Source organism: Impatiens glandulifera, chromosome 6, assembly GCF_907164915.1.
Source record: "Impatiens glandulifera chromosome 6, dImpGla2.1, whole genome shotgun sequence".
Classification (NCBI taxonomy): Eukaryota; Viridiplantae; Streptophyta; class Magnoliopsida; order Ericales; family Balsaminaceae; genus Impatiens; species Impatiens glandulifera.
In genome coordinates this window covers 19,565,448-19,586,542 of record NC_061867.1, presented here as the reverse complement: position 1 = coordinate 19,586,542, position 21,095 = coordinate 19,565,448, and the positions used below count along the sequence as shown (strand labels likewise).

At 30.1% G+C, this 21,095-nt stretch overlaps 1 protein-coding gene, 1 non-coding gene and 2 pseudogenes across 2 annotated transcripts; 2 read left to right on the top strand and 2 right to left on the bottom strand.

Annotated features, from left to right (window-relative positions):
- Window positions 1-4,797: 4,797 nt before the first annotated feature.
- Window positions 4,798-5,579, bottom strand: LOC124943314 (protein Brevis radix-like 4). Its single transcript, XM_047483845.1, has 3 exons — window positions 5,490-5,579; window positions 5,071-5,414; window positions 4,798-4,939 (listed from the first exon to the last, which is right to left on the bottom strand). The coding sequence occupies exons 1-3, from the start codon at window positions 5,577-5,579 to the stop codon at window positions 4,798-4,800; spliced, it is 576 nt and encodes a 191-aa protein (XP_047339801.1).
- A 39-nt stretch (window positions 5,580-5,618) lies between these two features.
- LOC124943313 lies at window positions 5,619-14,085 on the bottom strand (annotated as a pseudogene).
- A 1,294-nt stretch (window positions 14,086-15,379) lies between these two features.
- Window positions 15,380-15,472, top strand: LOC124944149. Its single transcript, XR_007099810.1, has one exon. It is a non-coding gene; the product is annotated as a small nucleolar RNA Z122 (small nucleolar RNA).
- A 937-nt stretch (window positions 15,473-16,409) lies between these two features.
- LOC124943312 lies at window positions 16,410-17,065 on the top strand (annotated as a pseudogene).
- Window positions 17,066-21,095: the final 4,030 nt, after the last annotated feature.

The window sequence follows — 21,095 nt, the reverse complement described above, 5'->3', positions numbered from 1 at the left end:
CCTGTCGAGCAACAAAGCCACGTCACGAATCTTTTAAACTTATGTGTTTAGATTTTACTTGTTCTTGCATATAGATTCTTAGGCGCTCATGTTATCCACTTAAATTTATAGAAAATGTGAAAGGTCAAATTTTTTGTTTTTTAAAAGTGGAACCAAACAAGCCTTAGGACCGGAGTCCTAAGGTTAGGGTCCGATTTTATCGGTCGGGGTCTAAAGACCCTCGGTCTAGACTTGGGAGCTCTCGATCTGTGTAACAATGTCTCTCGATCGAGATGCTAAGGACTCTCGGTCCTTAGCTAATCTTACTGGTTTAGTTGTAAAAACCTTTCGATCATGGACTAGTACGGGGATAGGTTTCTCGGTCGAGGTGTACAAACCTCTCAGTCCAGGGCTAACTCTATGCTAAGTTCCTTGGTCCTAGACTTGGGAGCTCTCGGTCCTGGGTCTGGGATTTTTGGTCTCAGGGTTAGACCTCTCGGTCTTAGGATCATTTATAAACTTCTAATTTTTCGAAAATTTTATATAAGGCTTTAAAGCTTTAATCTGAACATCACAAAAACTTCTCTAAGGATCTAGGAGTGTTTTTTTTTTGTTTTTTTTGGAAAATAGCTTATTGCCATTTCATTAAAAAAACCCAAAAGAAGGAAAAAATACAAATGTTTAAGATCAGATCTAGACAATTTATAGATTTGACAATGAAACGATAATTGAATTACAACCAACAACAGCAATCAATTAGCGCCTATAGCGTTTTTACTTTTATTCTACTTGTGACATTCTCAAACGAAATATCTCATATCTGGTATAACTTTTTATTCTCTTCATTCCTTTCGATTCCTCTCCAGGATTGAATGAGTGAATTTCCATCTAAAGTTATATCTCTCCAAATATCTTCAGCGGTTCTACTTCTTCCACTGTGAGTTCTTGAATTTCTTTCTTTCCATATATTGTAGATTACTGATCCAAAAAAGCATTTCAACATACTTACATAGAAGGATCTTCCTTTTGCTTTATTCTTCATTTACTCTTGGATTTCTTCCCATATTCCTGGAAAGTTGATGATTTTAATGTTTGCAGCAATCATCCTCCATATATGTATTACAAAAGAGTATTCCCCAAATAAATGGTTTATGCATTCCTCAACTCCTGAACTTAGGACATAGTTGATATCAGGAATGTTTAGGAATGTTTATGTATTTTCGAATTTTGTCTTTTGTTGTCAACCTTTTTCCTGTATACCAGCCTTCGTAAGGTTTCATCACCCTCTAATTCATATTTACAATTTGAATTTAAAATTTTATATTCCAAATTGCATAAGCTTGTATGCTTGTTGTTTATGGTGTTTTATGGTTGGAAATCAATCATAAGATCATTTATAAACTTTATGGATATGTTAGAAACAAGCAATCAACATAAACAGAAAAACCCAAATTTCAATTTTAAAAATCAAAAAAACGTATTTGTTGTTCTTGGGCTAATTATCTTGAATCACAGCCCATAAGACTTCCCAACATTATTGTAGTCATGTTGGCTAACTATTTGGATAATCAAAATCAAAATTTTCAAAATAATTGAAATTTATGAGTTCTTGATTTTATCAAAACGAACCGTTAGTGTTCTTGTTTTGGTACCAATTAAGTATATGAGATATAAGAAAGTTATTGTATAACTCATTTCTCTTCAAAACAAATTTAAAATTGAAACCCCAATTTTTTATCACAAACTTTTTTGAACGATTTGATCATCATTCAGGTTGATTGATACCTTGAGAAGATGATCAACTTATTCCTGTGAGCTTTGTGAAGCTACCCAAACTCTTGGATCATAGAATCCAAGCTAAAAACAAAAATTAAAAAATCTGCACTTTGGTGTTCTTAAGGACCGAGAGATCTAACCTAAGACCGAGAGATCCTACCGATGTTTTGAGCTAAGACTGAGAGGTCCGACCGAAGATTTTTATATTTATGACCGAGAGGTCCAATCTAGGACTAAGAGGTTCAACCTAGGACCGAGAAACTTAACATAAGACCTAGGAATTCTTGAACCTTAACCAAATACCCAAACATAGGAATGATGAACTTAGCTTAGAGCTAACCGAGGACTTGTGGGTTTGTACACCCAAACCGATGATCTTAGTCAAAGACCGAAAGTCCTTAACACCTAGACCGAGGGACTACGACACTCTGACCGAAGATCCTGAGCCTCGACTGAGAGGCTCCTCGACCCATACTAAGGGTTTTTAAACCCTAGTCTATAAAAAAGAATCCAAGGCTTAGGACTCCAGTCCTACGACCTGTTTGGTTCCACATTTTAAAACCCAAAATTATTTTTGTAATTTTAGAACACCAAACCATTTTCTAAAAATCTCAAAAAAAAAAAAAATAGAAAATTATTTCAAAATATTTTGGAATATTTCCACAAAAATAAAATATTTTGACTAAAGCTCATTTGGTGTTTATTTCTAAAGCCTAACATCCTTAAAAATGATTGATATTCTTCAGTTATAATTCTTCCTAGTTATAATTAACAACAGGTACGAGCATTTAAATATTATTGTTTTAATATTTTAAATAACGCTAAAATTTAGAAGCATGACTAGGATTAGAAGAATAATTAGTTAAACTCAAACGTTATATAACCGATTTTCAAAAGTCAACTTTATAAGTAAAGATCGTTTTTAAAAGGGATACGGAGGATAAAGCGCAAAAGCTATTTCTCGAGTATCACCAAACTACGAACTAAAAAAAATTCTAGCTAATACGTTTGTATATGTATGCCAACTTTTATTGATTTTCAAATATCAATTGGCGACTCTTTTTCAAAAACAATAATCTTTTAAATTAATTATGTTTAATTAATTTAAACTAAAAAATTTCTAAAAATTCAAATTGTGATTTGATTACCCTAAATCCCCGTATTATTTCAAAATAAACCCCGGAAATAATTATTTTTAATTAATTTTAAAAGTTGACAAGAATTATTAAAAAAAATTAAAAGTAATGTTTTATTTTTTTTTTTAAAAAAATTATTACATTAAAAAATTCTTAAACATCTAATTTTTTCGCAAAATTTAAATTAGAAGGTTTTTTCCTGAGAGATATATGTATACAAAATAAAAATATAATCATATATAAATTAATTATAAAATAGATACAAAGATAAGAAATATATATATATATATATGTATATATATATATATTAGGTTAAACAATTATAGATTAATAATTTAATATACAATTTAAAAAATATATTAGCATTTTGTTTAATTATTTTTTATTTAATATAATGAGTTTATTTAATATATTGAGTTTATTAATTAATATAATTAATATATACAACTATAATAGTGATAATTTTTTCTCATATTTTATCAAACCAATTTAAATATTTAGTATTTAAAATTTAAATATTTTTATTTGGTTAATTTAATTGTATATTTAAATTATTAAGTTCTTATAATCAATCTTACTTTAATTTTTTATTTAAGTCTATTTAGCCTCTTATTCAATTACATTTTTAATTATCTAATGATTTAGTTTGATTATAAACATTTTATTGTTAAATATTTTGTCCCAATTTTAGTTTAGATGAATAATATTTAATTAAACATATTCATAATTTTTTTACATTTCTTTGTAAAAAAATCAGCTCATTTTCATATAATATTTGAGAAAGGAAAGGATGAAGAAATTTGGTAGAGAGAATGAGAAAGAAATGTCTGTGAAAAATATAATTTTTATATTTTTTTTCAACCAATAATGTGATTTTACTTCATTCTCTCCCTTATTCCCATTTTTAGCTTCACTTTTATCTCAAAAACATCTATACCCTTCGTACTTTAAGAAATCAAACGTTCATATTCAATTTTAAAACGATTTAAATTGAGGTCATATTAGCCATGTCTGAAAAATAAAACCAAAAAATAAAAATTCCAGACAAAATCATATTTAAATTAAGTCCTTGGATTTGGGTTATTCAAATAATCGGGTTATTTAGTAATTTGTCACAATTTTAAGGATGTGGTGATAAAAAATCACTTAAAAGAATATTATTATATATAATGATAAAATATTAAATAATAAATTATATTTTAATATTTTAGAAAATGAATTAATAGTGGAAAAGAGAGAATTATGTGATAATTTTGAATTATAGTTATTTAAATAACAAGTATCTAAACAGAACAAGTATCTAAACTTAAACTTAAATACATTTTTTAAAATATTGACAACTCGTACATTAGATCCGAAAATTTAAAACAATAATGTTTCTAAATATGGTGATATTGTTTGGAGAGTTGTACAAAGTAATAAAATTGAAATATATCTTGTAAAACGAATTGAGTTTATAGGTGGGTAAAAACAAAAACAACTATGAGACAGGGCTATAATAAGATAGCATTTCAAATGAAATGAAGCCAACAACAAGTGAAGCTAAAATCCTTCCAGAAGATAGGGTCATACTAGCCATAATAAAGAATAAATCCAGTTAAAAAAAAATTGAAAATTGAGTATCTTTGAGTGAGGGGATACATGGCAACAGTTTACACCTCTTTACAATTCAACAATACCAAAAATACAGAATCAATAAGTGACAAAATTACATACAAAGACCCCCTCTTTGCAAATTGAATTGCTAGATTTATTTATTAATTTTTTTTCTCATTTCAAGTCCTCAAAATTCTCATGTATGATCTGAAAATAACTAATAAATCTTCTTCTTCTATGAATGAGAAACATAAGGAGGAGTTCAATAAAGTAATAAAGTTAAAAGTCATACCATTTGTGTTCTTCCTTCCTAGGTGGTAGTACTAGTATGACCATCGGATGATTCAGTTTCATCACTGCTTGTCAATGGTGGTGGGTTATACTTCTTTAGCCATCTATCTTTGTTTTCCTTCCACCACTCATCTGCTTGTTCCTCTGAGAATCTTCTTTTGCTGTCAAAACAATTCAAAATGATCAAATAAAAACAATATCTATTGAAAACAACTTGGTTTCATGGTGTAGTTGGTTATCACGTCAGTCTAACACACTGAAGGTCCCCCGGGCGAAGCCATTTTCTTTTTACCTGAATTTTACTCTCTTGAAGAGTTTTGAACCGTTCTGTAGTTGTATTAAGGTAACATAGACACCATGTTCAAATTGATCATTAAGTTCTTTCATCCCATGAATTGCAACACCAACATATCTAGAACTTTCATTCTCATGGCATGTCTGAGATGATATTGATGACTTGTTGTTAACTTCATTTGTTTGTGATAGGTGGTCCCCGTTATCCTCAAATGAGCTTCTGCCCATTGTTTGCCTTTCATGTTCATCATAGCTTAGAAATCCTTCAATCCGACTGCACAATAATTTAAAACTTTCATTGCTAAGTACCTCCTCTGGCAAACTTTCTGTCATTCCTTTCAGCTGAAACCATATGATGCTAAAGAAGACAATATTACAGCAATTATGATGAAACCAAGAAAAGATAGTAATAATAACCTCAGCTGAAACAATTGTAATGACCTCCTTTACAATCGAACATTTGAAAGATCTTTCTCCAGCTGCTTCTGAAATCGTTCTTTGAAACATTTTAATCTCTTCATCTTGGAAATCCTTTTTATGCTTAAAACCACTAATCTAAAATCAAAAGCAAATTTCTTAGACCAGAAATTTCTCTAACTTATAAACAAATTGGTTTCTTACCTGGCTTTGCAATTTCACCACTTCTTTGTTTAGAAACTCATTTGTCTTCTTAAGACTATCTATTACACCCCTAGAGAATGTGGGAGTGACAAACCGCGGAGGACATTGTCTCCTAGCATATGGTGAAGATGGTCTGGAGTTTGCACCAAATTGTGGTGGAACTACAATTGGGGCCTGTAAACATTATGCTGACTACTCCCCCTCTGTGAGCTGGAAGAAATGTAAAACATCTTTCAGTGCTAAAATTTATGGAATCTAGCAAATTCAAAAATTTTTTGTGATAAAGATGTAAACCTGGACCACGGTTTTGCAGGATACTTCATTGTATCAATATTGGGAGACAGCAACATCCTTGATCTTCTAGGCTCCACCCTGTTGGATCTTTCTCTAAAATCTATAGAGGCTAGAACGAGGAGCAAATCCCTCCTACTAACATTAGTCTCACTCCCAGCCTCTGTATCCTTTAGTTTATTATAGCAAGAGTCACATACATGGTGGGGTTTCCCTGGGCCATAGCTGCTTTCATAACTTTTTTTGAACTACAACCGTGGCAATGAACAAGTCCACAATTATAATAGTTATGACTTTTCCTTGTGAAACCAAACGGTTGTCAACAGCCATAGCAAACAGATTGATCAGCTCTCCAGATACCCATTTAAGAATGCATATGCTCGTAGTGTAATTCGACCCACATGTTATGTTCTTTACATGTCTATCTTTCAGTGCTTCAACAAGTGTCGGTATTTTCCTATCCTCTGTATCATCGTGTCCCAATCTCCCATGTGTACCTCTTCCCATGTTGGAATTTATGGGTCACTATTATAATAAATAATTGTGCAAATGTCATCTTTTAATTAAGCCAAAATAATGTGATCTAATGTGAAATCAAGTTTATAGGCTTATGGGTGTATTTGTCATGAATATAAAGTGAGGATACCTAAGTGAACTTTCTAATTTTATGAAGAGGCTAAATTAGAAATGTTCAAACCAAAATAACTAACATTATGGTTATTTTGTAACGGTATGGTCCCCGATTGATGTACGATTCATTTTTCTCTTTGCGTCCCCATCAACAGAGAGAGAAAACAAATTTGACGTACTCATCAATTGGAAGATCCATTCCACTTCTAAAGGAAGAAAAAACTAAAGAATCTTTCAAATATAAGGAAAGAGATGATGATTATAGGTACGCTTCCGTTAATGTTAATCATTAATTGTAGTATTATTTTCTCATATATATTATTAGGATTTAATTCAGATAATCTAATAATTGGTATCAGAGCCATCCTAATTTAATTATGTGAGAAATTATATGGGGATAGATATATATGCATATTTAATTATGTGAGAAATGATATCGATGTATATATAATATACATATTTAATTATATGAAAAGTTATATCGGATGTAGATATATGCAGATTTATATGCATAAAATTAATATGAAATTATATGCATGCAATTTATATGCATGAAATTAATATGCATGGAATTTATATGTTATATGCATGCAATTGATAATAAAAGCAAGTTGTTACGAATATATATGTATATATATATTAATTTGTGATAATTTCAAATAAATTTGGTGAAAATATAAAGATCTAGGGTTAAATAGAGGAATTGTTTGTTGATAAAATTCAAGGATATTAAGATTCTTTCCTAAGTCGATTATTTAGATTATTGATTGATATAATATATAATATATTATAAAGCTTAAGAGAGAATTGAGGAATATATAACTATATATATAATTTATTAGGTATAATTTATTTTATTTAACAATAAAATAAAATTAAATTACATGCAATTTTTTTTCCCAAAAAAAACTACATGCCATTTATCAAAACAAAATTATATGTTTATTCAGAAAATAATATATTATTGATTTGAGTTATATACAATAATATATATGACATTTAAATTCAAAATTAATGATATTATAGTTCATTAATTAAATTGTATTTATTGATATAAATAATCACCAAAGTGACAATGTTTGTTGAAATTGATTCAATAAAATTTTGAATATAAGTATTGTGTAATTCATGTGATTATATTATTTGATCCAAAGATTGATAATTAATTGATCGAATTATATAAATACTTGTGATGATAAACATGTAATAATTATAAAGTCATATTTATGTGAATAATTAATCTATCCAAAGATAGATTTTATTATTTGACATGTCTTATTATTAATGTTTGATCATTACAACAAAATACTATTAACAATTAATATTACTGTCCAAAGACTTGATATTAATATTGTGTTAAGTATTTTGAGATGGTATAAATCATAATTTGAATTTAATTGTTACTTAATATATATTATAGTCATGAGCATGTTATTAATGTAATTTATTATTTTGTTTTTTTATTTATGAGTACAATTGTTGCTACTGTATCTGCTAATGCTAATTCAATTCCGATCCTTAATGGAAGTAATTTTAAGAATTGGAAAGAGAGCATTCTTATTGTTCTCGGATGCATGGATATCGACTTTTCGTTTAGAATGGATGAGCTCACTCCTACTACGGATGATAGTAACTCTCATGATAAGAGAATATATGAGAAGTGAGAACGTTCTAATCATTTGTGTCTTATGATCATAAAGCGTGGCATACCTGGGGCTTTTAGGGGTGAGGTATCTGATGAGATAACCAATGCCAAAGATTTCCTTGCCAAAATCGAAAAGTACTTTGAGAAAAATGATAAAGCAGAAAGTAGCACTCTTTTAAAGAGACTAATTTCTATGAAGTTTAAAGGTAAGGAAAACATAAGGGAGTACATCATGGAGATGTTTAATGTTGCTTGTAAGTTGAAAGCACTCAAACTCGAGATGTTTGAAGACTTACTCGTGCACTTAGTGCTTATATCTCTTCTTGTTCAATTCAGTCAATTTCAGGTCAGTTATAACTATCAAAGGGTGAAATGGTCTCTTAATGAGCTCATTTCATTTTGTGTACAAGAGGAAGAGAGATTGAAGCAAAACAAGACTGAAAGTGCTCATTTGGAAAGCACCTCTAAAGAAAGGGGTATAAAGAGGAAAAATGAGGTTGCTAATGATAAATTTCCATCACAAAAGAAACGAACTCAATCTCAATCTCAAGTTAAAATTGATAAGAGTTGTTTCTTTTGTAAGAAGGATGGATATCAAAAGAAAGATTGTCCTAAGTACCGTATTTGGTGTGCTAAGAAAGGTACATTTCATAATTTAGTTTGTTCTGAAGTTAATTTAGCTCCAGTACCAAGAAACACTTGGTGGTTAGACTCTGGTGCTACTGCTAATATAAGTGTTTCATTGCAGGGTTACCTGAATTACCGAAGACCAATTGATGCTGAAAGACGCATTTATGTGGGAGATGGGAAATCGGTAGAAGTGGAAGCAATAGGGCATTTTAGATTGTTATTAAGTACTGGTTACTATTTGGATTTAATGGGATACTTTTGTTGTACCGTCATTTAGACGTAATTTGATTTCTGTTGTTTGTATGGACAAATTGGGATATCATTGTTCATTTGGAAATGAAAATTTAACTTTATCTATTAATTCTAAAGTTGTTGGAACTGGTTCACTTATAGCTTATGATAATCTTTATTTGCTTGAAACAGTTGTTTCTTATAATGAAACCTTGAATGTGGAATCACATGGTACTAAGCGAAAAATAAATAATAAAAATTCAAGTTCTTTATGGCACAAACGATTAGGACATATCTCTAGAAATAGAGTTGAAAGACTTGTTTCTGAAGGAATTTTGGATAAAATTGATTTTTCATACTTTAATGTATGTATTGAATGCATTAAAGGAAAACAAACTAAAAGAATGAAATTATGTGCAATAAGGGCAAATGACGTCTTAGAGTTGATACATACGGACATTTGTGGGCTATTCCCTACATCTTCTTGGAATGGTCAACAATACTTTGTATCATTTATAGATGACTACTCAATATATGCATAAATATTTCTAATTCATGAAAAATCACAAGTATTGAATGTGTTCAAATCATTTAAAGTTGAAGTTGAAAACCAACTCAATAAAAGAATAAAGAAAGTCAAATCTGACTGTGGTGGTGAATATTACGATAGATATGACAGTTCAGGTGAACAACGTCCAGGACCTTTTGCCAGATACCTAGAGGAGTGTGGTATTTTCTCACAATACACCATGCCTGGTTCACCGAGAATGAATAGTGTGGCTGAAAGACGTAATCACACTCTTAAGGACATGGTAAGAAGTATGATTAGTCGTTCGACTTTACCAGAATCCCTATAGGGAGAGACATTAAAGACTGCAGCCTACATTTTAAATGTAGTACCAAGTAAAGCAACTTCTAAAACACCTTATGAGCTTTGGACTATTCGTAAACCTAGTTTAAATCATTTTCATGTTTGGGGATGCCCTGCTGAGGCAAGGCCTTATAGGCCGAATGAAAGAAAATTTGATCCCAAAACAGTTAGTTGTTATTTTATTGGGTACTCTGAACGATCAAGGGGATATAAATTTTATGATCCCAAGTTAAAAACAATTTTTGAGACGGGAACTGCAATATTTTTTGAGGATATTGAGTTTGATGGGAAAAATAACTTTGTCTTTGAAGATAATTTGGATTCAACAATTCCTATTGAGAAAGACTTGATTCATATCTAAAATGATTTTGACATTGATATGGATATTATTCATATTAATGATCAAGTTCAAAATCAAGAGCAACAAGAAATTGTTGAACAAACTCACGAAGAACAAACTCAACAACCTCAAGATCAAGTGCTTTTAAGACGATCCACTAGAGAAAGGAGAACTACTATATCAAATGATTATATAGTTTTTCTTCAAGAAAATGAGGATAATGGTAGTATAATGGAAGATGACCCTATCAGCTTCCAACATGCTATGAAGGATATTAATTCTGGAAAATGGATTTGTGCAATGAACGAAGAGTATAAATCTATGCAAGACAATAAAGTTTGGGAACTTGTCATGTTACCAGAAGGAAAGAAACCTATTGGTTGTAAATGGATTTTTAAAACCAAACGGGATTCAAAGGGTAATGTTGACAAATATAAGGCTCATCTTATAGCAAAAGGTTATTCTCAGAAGGAAGGGATTGACTTTAAAGAGACATTTTCTCCAGTTTCATCGAAGGACTCTTTTAGGACAATCATGGCATTCGTTGCACAGTTTGATATGGAGCTTCACCAAATGAATGTCAAGACAGCGTTTCTCAATGGAGACATTGAAGAAATAATCTATATGGTGCAACCAGAAAACATTGTGTCGGATGACTCAAAGCATATGGTATGTAAATTGAGAAAATTCATTTATGTGCTCAAACAAGCTTCTCGTCAATGGTATCAAAAATTTTATCAAATTATTATCTCATTTGGTTTCGAGGTAAATGTCGTTGATGAATGTGTGTATCAGAAATTTGTTGGGAGTAAACATATTTTTTTGATTTTATATGTTGATGACATACTACTTGCTACAAATTATTTAAGCATATTGTATGAAACCAAGAGTTTTTTATCAAAGAATTTTGAGATGAAAGATCTTGGCGAAGCTTATTTTGTATTAGGAATCCAAATACATCGAGATCGTTCTCGAGGTATCCTTGTGTTATCTCAAAGAAACTATATTGATATAGTGCTTAAAAGGTATGGAATGTTTGATAGTAAACCTTTAAATACCCATGTCGCTAAAGGAGACAAATTTAGTCTCAATCAATGCCCAAAAGGAAATCTTCAAAATGAAGAAATGAAATCAATTCCCTATGCTTCGGTTATTAGGAGTTTGATGTATGCTCAAGTATGTACGCGTCCTGATATTGCGTATATTGTTGGAGTTTTAGGCAGATATCTTAGTAAAGCGGGATTAGATCATTGGAAAGAAGCGAAAAGGGTTATGAGATACTTAAAGAAAACAAGAGATTGCATGCTCATATATCAGAGGTCAAATAAGTTTGAAATCATTGGGTATTCTGATTCTGATTTTGCGGGATGCCAAGATAGTAGAAGATCGACTTCAGGCTATGTTTATCTGTTAGCTGGAGGAGCTATATCCTAGAAGAGTGCTAAACAAACTCTTGTAGCTTCTTCTACCATGGCAACTGAATTCATAGCATGTTATAAGGTATCAAATCATGGTTTATGGCTAAGAAATTTTGTCACAGGGCTGTGTATTATGGAAGGAATTGAAAGACTACTAAAATTGTATTGTGACAACAAATCGACTGTATTATATTCCAATAACAACAGGAGTACAACAAAGTCAAAATTTATTGACATTAAATTCCTTGTTGTTAAAGAAAGGGTACAAAATATACAATTAAACATAGAACATATAGGAACAAACTCCATGTTAGTAGATCCTCTTACAAAAGGCTTGGTACCCAAGGTCTTTCATGAACACACTACTCACATGGGTATTTTAGTATTTGAGGATCTTTAGTTTAAGTGGGAGTTTATATTACATTGTTGTTCTATGACTTTAAAGTATTTGTGTATACACTTATGTTTTATTTTTCAGTTATGATAATGTTTAAAGATATTTTGTACAATAATGTTAAAAGTTTGATCTCATTTAAGTAGGACCAATTGAAAATTGACATGAAAAGATCACCGTGCATGGAATTTTCATTCCACACATTCATGATATGATTTGTCAGTTAATTGTATTAATTTATGTGATCATTGTTGGGTCTAGTTGTGAATAAATACAACGACGGGCTCTTTGAATGAGATGACACAAAACATCGGGCGCATTATGATTGTTACATTTATTTTGGTAATACGTGATCCAGTGGGAGATTGTTGGAATTTATGGGTCACTATTATAATAAATAATTGTGCAAATATCATCTTTTAATTAAGCCAAAATAATGTGATCTAATGTAAAATCAAGTTTATAGGCTTATGGGTGTATTTGTCATGAATATAAAGTGAGGATACCTAAGTGAACTTTCTAATTATATGAAGGGGCTAAATTAGAAATGTTCAAACCAAAATAACTAACATTATGGTTATTTTATAACGGTATGGTCCCCGATTGATGTAAGATTCATTTTTCTCTTTGCGTCCCATCAACAGAGAGAGAAAACAAATTTGACGTACTCATCAATTGGAAGATTCATTCCACTTCTAAAGGAAGAAAAAACTAAAGAATCTTCCAAATATAAGGAAAAAGATGATGAGTACAGGTACGCTTCCGCTAATCGTTAATTGTAGTATTATTTTCTCATATATATTATTAGGATTTAATTCAGATAATCTAACAGTAAATACTTTGCCACACGAAGTTATCATCGTAACATGATGTGCACCACATGATATTTCATCGACGAACTCACCCACCAATTTGTCCTTACCCAGGCAAGGTATCTTTTCGTTAGAACTTGGATTCCCTAGCTGACCGAATTCAGTACTTCCAACCGTGAATACATGGCCTGATCTGGTTAATGCAACAGTCATGGAATGACCACATAAGAGAACAGACGAAACGAAAGTTGAATGTAGATGTGGCTCTTTATCAACATGACCTAATTGTATTTATTATTGGCCTATGGAGAGAATCATTCACAATAATTTTTTTAATAAAAATTTTTATTTCCTAAAAAAAATTACAAGAATTATTCTCTCTTTCCATTTTTTTTCTTTTTTAATTGAAAACATCATACATTTTATTTATACTAAAAAGAAAAAACTCTTAATTATTTAATTTAATCAAATTTATTCTAAATTTTTTGTTTTCCTCTTTAATCCAGATCTTCTGTTTTCAGCAGTAATACAGATCTTTTGTTCATTTCTTTGTAACAGTTGTAACTGACAGAAGTAATGCAACATTCTCCCCCTTAGTCTTAACGTGGTTCGAAATCACGAAAACTGATCAGGTGTCGCCTCATCACCAGTTTTGATGATGGCAAAGCCTTCGTAAGTATGTCGGCTTTATGTTCATTCGTTCGAACAAACTCTACTTTGATTTGACTTCTTTCAACACACTCTTGAATGAAATGATATTTCGTGTCGATGTGTCTTCTACGACCATGAAAAACTAGGTTCTTCATGAGTGCAAGTGCGGACTTGTTGTCGACATAGAGATTCACTACCTTAGGTTTCAAACCACTTAGTTCGAACAACAATGATTCAACCAAAGTGCTTGACACGATGTCTCTATTGCACCATGAACTATGTTTCACATGAAGATGGTGCTATTATCTTCTATTTTTGAGAGTTCCACAAAACTAGACTATCATTAATGTAAAATGTCATGCCCTTATACTTTTCCAGTCATTTAGGTCACATGCGAGATCATTGTCAGAGTAACCCACTATTTCCTCATCACCACCTCCTTTTCGAGAAAATTCAGTACTCTTTTTTCTAACATTCATTCTCATGTTCTTCCAATTTTCTTTATAATATGGCATATTGATTGTATTAAGAAAACTAGCATGTAGTTCATGCATTTACACGTGTAATGATATAAAAAACGAGGAAAAAAAAATTACGTTAAAAATGTGACTTAATAATTTAATTCAATATTTTTTTATCTAATTATTAAAATATATGACAAAACTTACCTCTATTCACTCGTTTTATTTAAAATTGTTTTGTTTATTTTTATAAGCCTACCTAAAATCATATAAATCAAAAACATTCATTAGTTGGAAATAAAAGTAGTTTCGATAAAACAAATCTTCAAACATTTATTTTTGGATCAAATTACCAATCAAATATAAACTGATCAGGTGTCGCCTCATCACTAGTTTTGATGCTGACCAAGCCTTCGTAAGTATGTCGACTTTATGTTCATCCGTTTAAACAAACTCTACTTTAATTTGACTTCCTTCAACACACTCTCGAATGAAATGATATTTCGTGTCGATGTGTTTGTTACGACCATGAAAAACTGGGTTCTTCATGAGTGCATGTGCGGACTTGTTGTCGACGTAGAGTTTCACTGCCTCAGGTTTCAAACCACTTAGTTCGAACAACAATGATTTCAACCAAAGTGTTTGACACGCTTTCACTATTGCAGCCATGAACTATGCTTCACATGAGGACAATGTCATTGTCTTCTATTTTTGAGAGTTCCATAAAACAAAACTATCATTAATGTAAAACGTCATGCTCTTATACTTTTTCGGTCATCTAGGTCACCTGCGAGATCACTTTCAGAGTAACCCACTATTTCCTCGTCACCACCTCCTTTTCAAAAAAAATTAAGTACTCTTTTTACTAACATTCATTCTCATGTTCTCCAATTTTTCTTTATAATATGACATATTGATTGTATTAAGAAAATTATTCATTTGTTCTTCTTGTATATTTATATTGTAACACTTTAAAAATAAATAAATAAAGTAAATTTTATTTTATAGGACACCACTTTGAGCTCTTTGTTGATGTATTTGTGATTCTAATTTTGTTTTTGGATTTTTTAAAAAAACACTTTTTTATTTTTTCACTCATAAAAATCAAAAGAAACCCTCAAACAAGCTCTTGGGCCTTTCATTTATTTAAATTCTAATGTAAGTCTGGCCCATTAATCAGCCGAACGTGAACCCTAGGAACTCTGTCACAGCTATTTAAACCTAGATAACATTCTTCTCTCCCAATTCATCTCTCTCGTTCCATCTTATACGATTCAAAGATTTTTTTTTTTATTTCTTATTATGATTGTGTTTTGGGAGATGATGCTACACTTCGCTATTAGCTTAGGCTCAAGATCTGAGCTCTGCTGAATCGAATCATTTTGCACGTCAGTCTGATCCTTGTTTCATCTAAAATTTCTCAATTTCTTTTCAAAATCATTTCATCCGCGATTGCATATTATATGTAATCAAAATTTTCTTAGATTAGATATATTTTGATTCATTTTCACTAGTTGCTGATTGTTCTATCTAAATGCCTCTTTGAGTAGCCTTAATTATAGGAGAGTTTGTTTAGTATTTGGCTTAGTTAGGATGCAGATAGTAATCTTAAGGATGTGTTTTGATTGGATCTTCACGTTTGATTACATTGAATGTCCTCTATGCATTGTCTTATTCAACTGCTTGAGTATTATCCAAATCTCATTTTGATCCAACAAAATCTTCCTCGCATATGCAAATTCATCAACTTCAAAAGAAGTCTAATTTTTTTTAGTAAGTCACCACAATGATAAGACATTTTATTCTAAGCTTATCATCCTTTTCTCCCAAGCTTGCAGTTATAATGTCATCAATAGAAAGTCCTTCACAATTTAAGGAATGAAGTTTCTCAATTGTAAAAATAATAACTAACGGTTGTATAAGAGAGATATGTAATTGTTTGTAAACAACTTTCAATAATATAATTTCAGTTTATACTTCTTTTTCAAGATTTTAACATGGTATCAGAGTTTCAAGGTTAAAGATTTTGGAGAGTTTTCCGCAACCTCTGTCGTGGCCGGAAGATCCATTGACGGAGGGTTTTATTCTATATTTTATTAATATCGAAGAAAAGACTACTTTGTTACTGTTTAGTTGAAGGCAAAGAAAGTGAAATCACTCTGTTAGAAAATTGTGGTTCTTGTCTATTTATCTCAAGAAGGAAGACATTATTGGTGTGCACTGGAGGTTTTCGAATGGCTGAAGAAGAAGAAAGAATAATGACTGAGCTACACGAAATGGTAGAAGAGAGAGATGAGGCAAAGGGAGAGGAAGACGAACAATATGCCTGGAACCGCTAAACAATACCCAGAGTTCTCAAGATTGTTAGTACGAGGCTGTCTTAAAGAGATCTCACCTCTCTTCTACTCGTCAGCCCACTCTCATTTCTTATTCCTCTCTTTGATTGGTTCTTGATTTTCATGAAATGACCAATGCTGGTGATCGACTCGTCTCTGCTTTATCTCTGCCAATATTTTCTTGGAAGTGCGGAGTTTATAAATCTGAATGGCTGTCAAAAAGATATCTGACAAGGGAATCCAAGCTATCACAGGTGCATGTCCAAATTTGAAAATTTTTTCTATCTACTGGAATTTGAGGGTTACAAATCAATCCATAAAGCTTTTGGTGAAGAGCTGCAAATGCATAGTTGATTTGAACTTGAGTGGATGCAAAAACATAACAAAAAAGGCAGGAAAATTATTGCTGACAACTACAGTAATTTGGAGCATTTGAATCTCACTTGGTGCATAAAGTGACGTTCTCTTCGCGGTCGTGCTTTAAAGTTTTATTGATGATTCTTATAAAGTACTATCTTCATTAACCCAACTTGGATTCTTGGATGTGGTGCTCAGAATCTAACTGATGAGGGACTCCTTTGTATTGACAAGTGTAGAATGTGGTTTCTCTCAATTTAACATGGTCCGTGCATATCATTGATGAAGGAGAATCGGGTAGGTAGATAATGACACAATGTAGTTAATGGTTTCTCTTGGCGATTGGGCTAAGAAGCTGATCGAAGGGAAGAAGGAAATAGTATAAGTGAACTTACGGATGCAATTCCTTTGTAATAGGAAAAAAAGTGGTTTGTCGACAAGATTTAACAATACCAAAAAAAAAGAATGTTAAATTGGCTTTTTTGAAAAAATATATGTCGATGCAAGGACGGTTTTATCGAATCAAAATGAGACGAGATTTTGAAGGTCTTAAAGCTGTGGAGAAAGATTCCCTTGCAATTACCGAAAGAAATGGGTTTGTCGACATGATTCGTCAATATCAAGAAGATTGCTAAATTGGGTTTCTTTGAAAAGAAAAAAACTAAAGCCGAAAAGGTTGAAAGCTGACAGCTAAGGAAGAAAACACAATGCATGATAATCATTGTGGATAGGACTAACGAAGATTGAGCTATTTATATCGGGTAGTTCGAAAAAAATGGAGTTTGTTGAATTGGGTTTGCTCATCTGTCTATGTTAGGTAGCTAAAAAATAAAGTTTGCTGAATTGGGTTTGCTCGGCTGTTATGATTGGTAGCTGAAAAAAATAAAGTTTGCTGAATTGGGTTTACTCGGATGTCTAAATTGGATAGTTAAAAAAATAAAACTTGTTAAATTGAGCTTGCTGAAGACGATGACTGCATGATCGTAGCTTGATGTTTCATCGACTTATTTTGTCAAGGTGAAACTTTGTTTTTATTACATTTCTCCTTGAGGGAGGATATAAAAATAATAACTAACGGTTTATTAAACCGTTAATTAATTAGTAATTGATTAATTAGTTGATTTGAACTCCTATATAAGAGATATGTAATTGTTTGTAAACAACTTTCAATAATATAATTTCAGTTTATACTTCTTTTTTAAGATTTTAACATCAATTCCTTTACTCTAGCCTCTACAGCGTTCACAAACCTTTCTCTCTATCCTTCCACCGTTCTTTTAGCTTTCTCTTATCAACAAGGGATTAGTTTACGCATCTTTCCATTTGTTCTCATTTCTCAAATTCAGAGGAAATGTGATACCGTCGAGAATTGAAAGAACAAGAAAACTGCTCCATCACCTCTGTATGGCATTGTGCATAAAGCCTCATCACAATGGCTTCTCCGAGCAATGACAAGGCAACGAAAACTCTCTAATATCTCTTAAAATCTTTAAAAAATATAATTGAAAATGCTATATTATTCAAATTGTTTATTACAAACAATTATCTATAAAAGTTTTAATACTAATTAATTAAAATTAATAAATATTAAAACTAATTAACACTTTTAAATAATAAATTAATTAATAATATATTAAGACATTTTATAATTTTCATTTTTTTTCCATTTTCTCTATGTTGGACGCTCTCTAGTTCGAGTATGAATTAATTTTCAGTAGAAATTTGAGCTCGAGTTCGACTCGACTATATTACCTACAAGCTTGGCTAGACTCGAAGCTTGAACAAAAAATGAATTTTCAAGCTCAAACTCGAACTCGAACCAAATTTATTTGTAAAATTAAAATATCAAACTTTCATACATATTAAACATTTAAAACGTGATATTTCAAAGTTAAAATATGAAAAAATCATACCTATTCAAAATTCTAAAACATGTTAATTCAAAACATTAAATCACCATTAATAATCAAATTTCTAAAATATAAAATTCAAAAATCAAAGAACAAAACTATATAAATTGTTTGAACATTCAATATATTAATCTTTTTTAACTCATGTTTTTCAATCATAGCACACGTACAACTACTACCTGCATTCAATATATTAATCTTAAAAATAATTAATATAAAAAATAAATGTTAAAACAAATAACTAAAATTTAATTTATTTTAAAAGGTAGATACCAACAACAAAATTTCTTAGTATGACTTTTCTTTCTGAAAAGTGAAAAATCAACATAAGAATTTAATAATGAAAACTTACTTTAGTCTTTTTTTCATTCGATTTATATGTCGAAACCAATCTCCCTCACAAAGTAGAGTTTGCACTATATTCGCAGATATAAATTAATTAACCAGTAATATTTTTAATTTATTAACTCGATATGTTTTCTTCTAGATATAATTATATATATTTGAATTATTTGGGTGCAAGTGTAACAAGATTCTAACATTATATGAAGAATCTAACTCATAGCAAAAAGTTATTAATTTGTGTATGTATTATAAATATATTAACTTTTTTTCTCTTTATTATATATATTATACTTTTATTATCTAAAATATATTAACATTTTTTTTTATCTAATTCAATATTACCTATAATAAACTTTTATTATATATAATATATTAACCATTTCTATCCATAATATATTATAATATACTAATTTTTATATTCATAATATTTATTTTTATTATATATAATATATTAACCTTTAACTTTTTTTTTATAATATTGAAAGGGATAAAAAAAATTAATATATTATATATAATAAAAGTAATATTAAAGTTATAATAATTAATTTAGGATAAAAAAATAAAAATGTTTAATATATTATTTATAAAAAAATAGATAAAAAAAGTTAATATATTATATATAATATACTTTTATTATATATAATTTATTTTTTTTTAATCTTTTTTATCTTTTTCCGTCTTTTTTATCATCAATGTATAGAATAATAGAAGCATAAGTTTCTCCTAATACATGCAAAAAAAGAAAGATATATAAGTATAAATTTTTTTTAATACATAAAAAAATGATGAACAAGACTTACCTTACTAATGGGTTAACCAATAAAATAGTTTTTTCTTTTCTTTGTTGCTGAATTTTTTTAAGGTAAAAAGAAATCAAAGTTAAATAAAAAGCATAAACAATAATTATTATAAAAGTGAAAATAAATTTTAATTATCTGTAAGCCTCTTTTGAATTTTGAATGAGATCGATGTGAAGACGGAAAAAGAAGAAAATGAATAGATGAGACTAAAGAAGAAGAGATTAAGAGCTAAAGAAATGGTGTAGAATGAATGAAAAAAAAAGATGAAGAGTGAAAGAAATGGTGAAGAGTGAGTGAAAAAATGGTGAAGATGGAAGAAAAAATGAATGAAGAATGAAATGATTAGAAGATGGAAGAGAAAATGAAGGAAGTATGAAAGAATTGAAGAAGAGGCATGTAGATTATGTTAGATGAAGAGTCACTTAGATATGTTAGGAATTAGGGTTTTACTTTATGGATTGTGGGCCTTCATATGGGAGAAAGAGAAGGAAATAATATATTATTTGAATTTTGAGTTTTAATATTAAATAAAAAAAAAATATATATATTATACTACGAGGCTTGAAAAAGCTCGACAAGACATTGAGAAGGCATTATATGAGCTCGAGCTCGACTTGAATATTAAACGAGTCGGCTCGAGCTCAGTCAAAGTCAAGCTCAACCCGAGCTTTGACCAAATGGCTCATGAGTAGCTTGACTCATTTGCAACCCTAGTTGTGACTACTTTAATATTTTTTTAAAACTTCTATGTTTAATTATATTTAAAAAAAGGCTCTAGTGCACATCTTTAGATTCTTTTTTAATCATATTTGGAAAATGCTCATATCATATTTCTATGATTTTTCATTTTCCTTTTCTCTTTTTTTGTTTTGTTTTTTTATTCTTAGTTAAGATATGTCTTGATATTTCTCTCGTTTTAGAATGAATTCTATCAATTTCAAAGTTTAATTTTGATTATGTTTTTCTCGATTGTTTAAAACAAAGAAAAAAAATTCTTTTTTTTTCTTTTGCTGTAAATGTCATTAATAATATTAATGAACTCATCTATGTTCTTGCGAATTTTTTAAATTTTTTTAAAGGATTTTTCAGCTCAAATATTATTTATGAAGTCTTAAATCAAGTTTTCATTTTGTGCCAATAGTTTTTTATTTTATTTCGCTTCCTTTATTTATTTAATTTTAATTGGAGAAATTTATTGGCATCCTTTAAAAATAGACCAAATATAATCTATTAAACACAATCCAAATATCTAGCACATCTAAACATTCAACTCAAAATGA

Bases quoted from the DNA above. Each gene is read 5' to 3' on its own strand.
- LOC124943314 (XM_047483845.1), bottom strand. From the start codon at position 5,579: ATGTTTCAAAGAACGATTTCAGAAGCAGCTGGAGAAAGATCTTTCAAA. The intron at 5,415-5,489 runs GTTATTATTACT...ATATGGTTTCAG, and splicing joins TTACAATTGTTTCAGCTGAG to CTGAAAGGAATGACAGAAAG. The intron at 4,940-5,070 runs GTAAAAAGAAAA...TTGTTTTGACAG, and splicing joins TTCAAGAGAGTAAAATTCAG to CAAAAGAAGATTCTCAGAGG.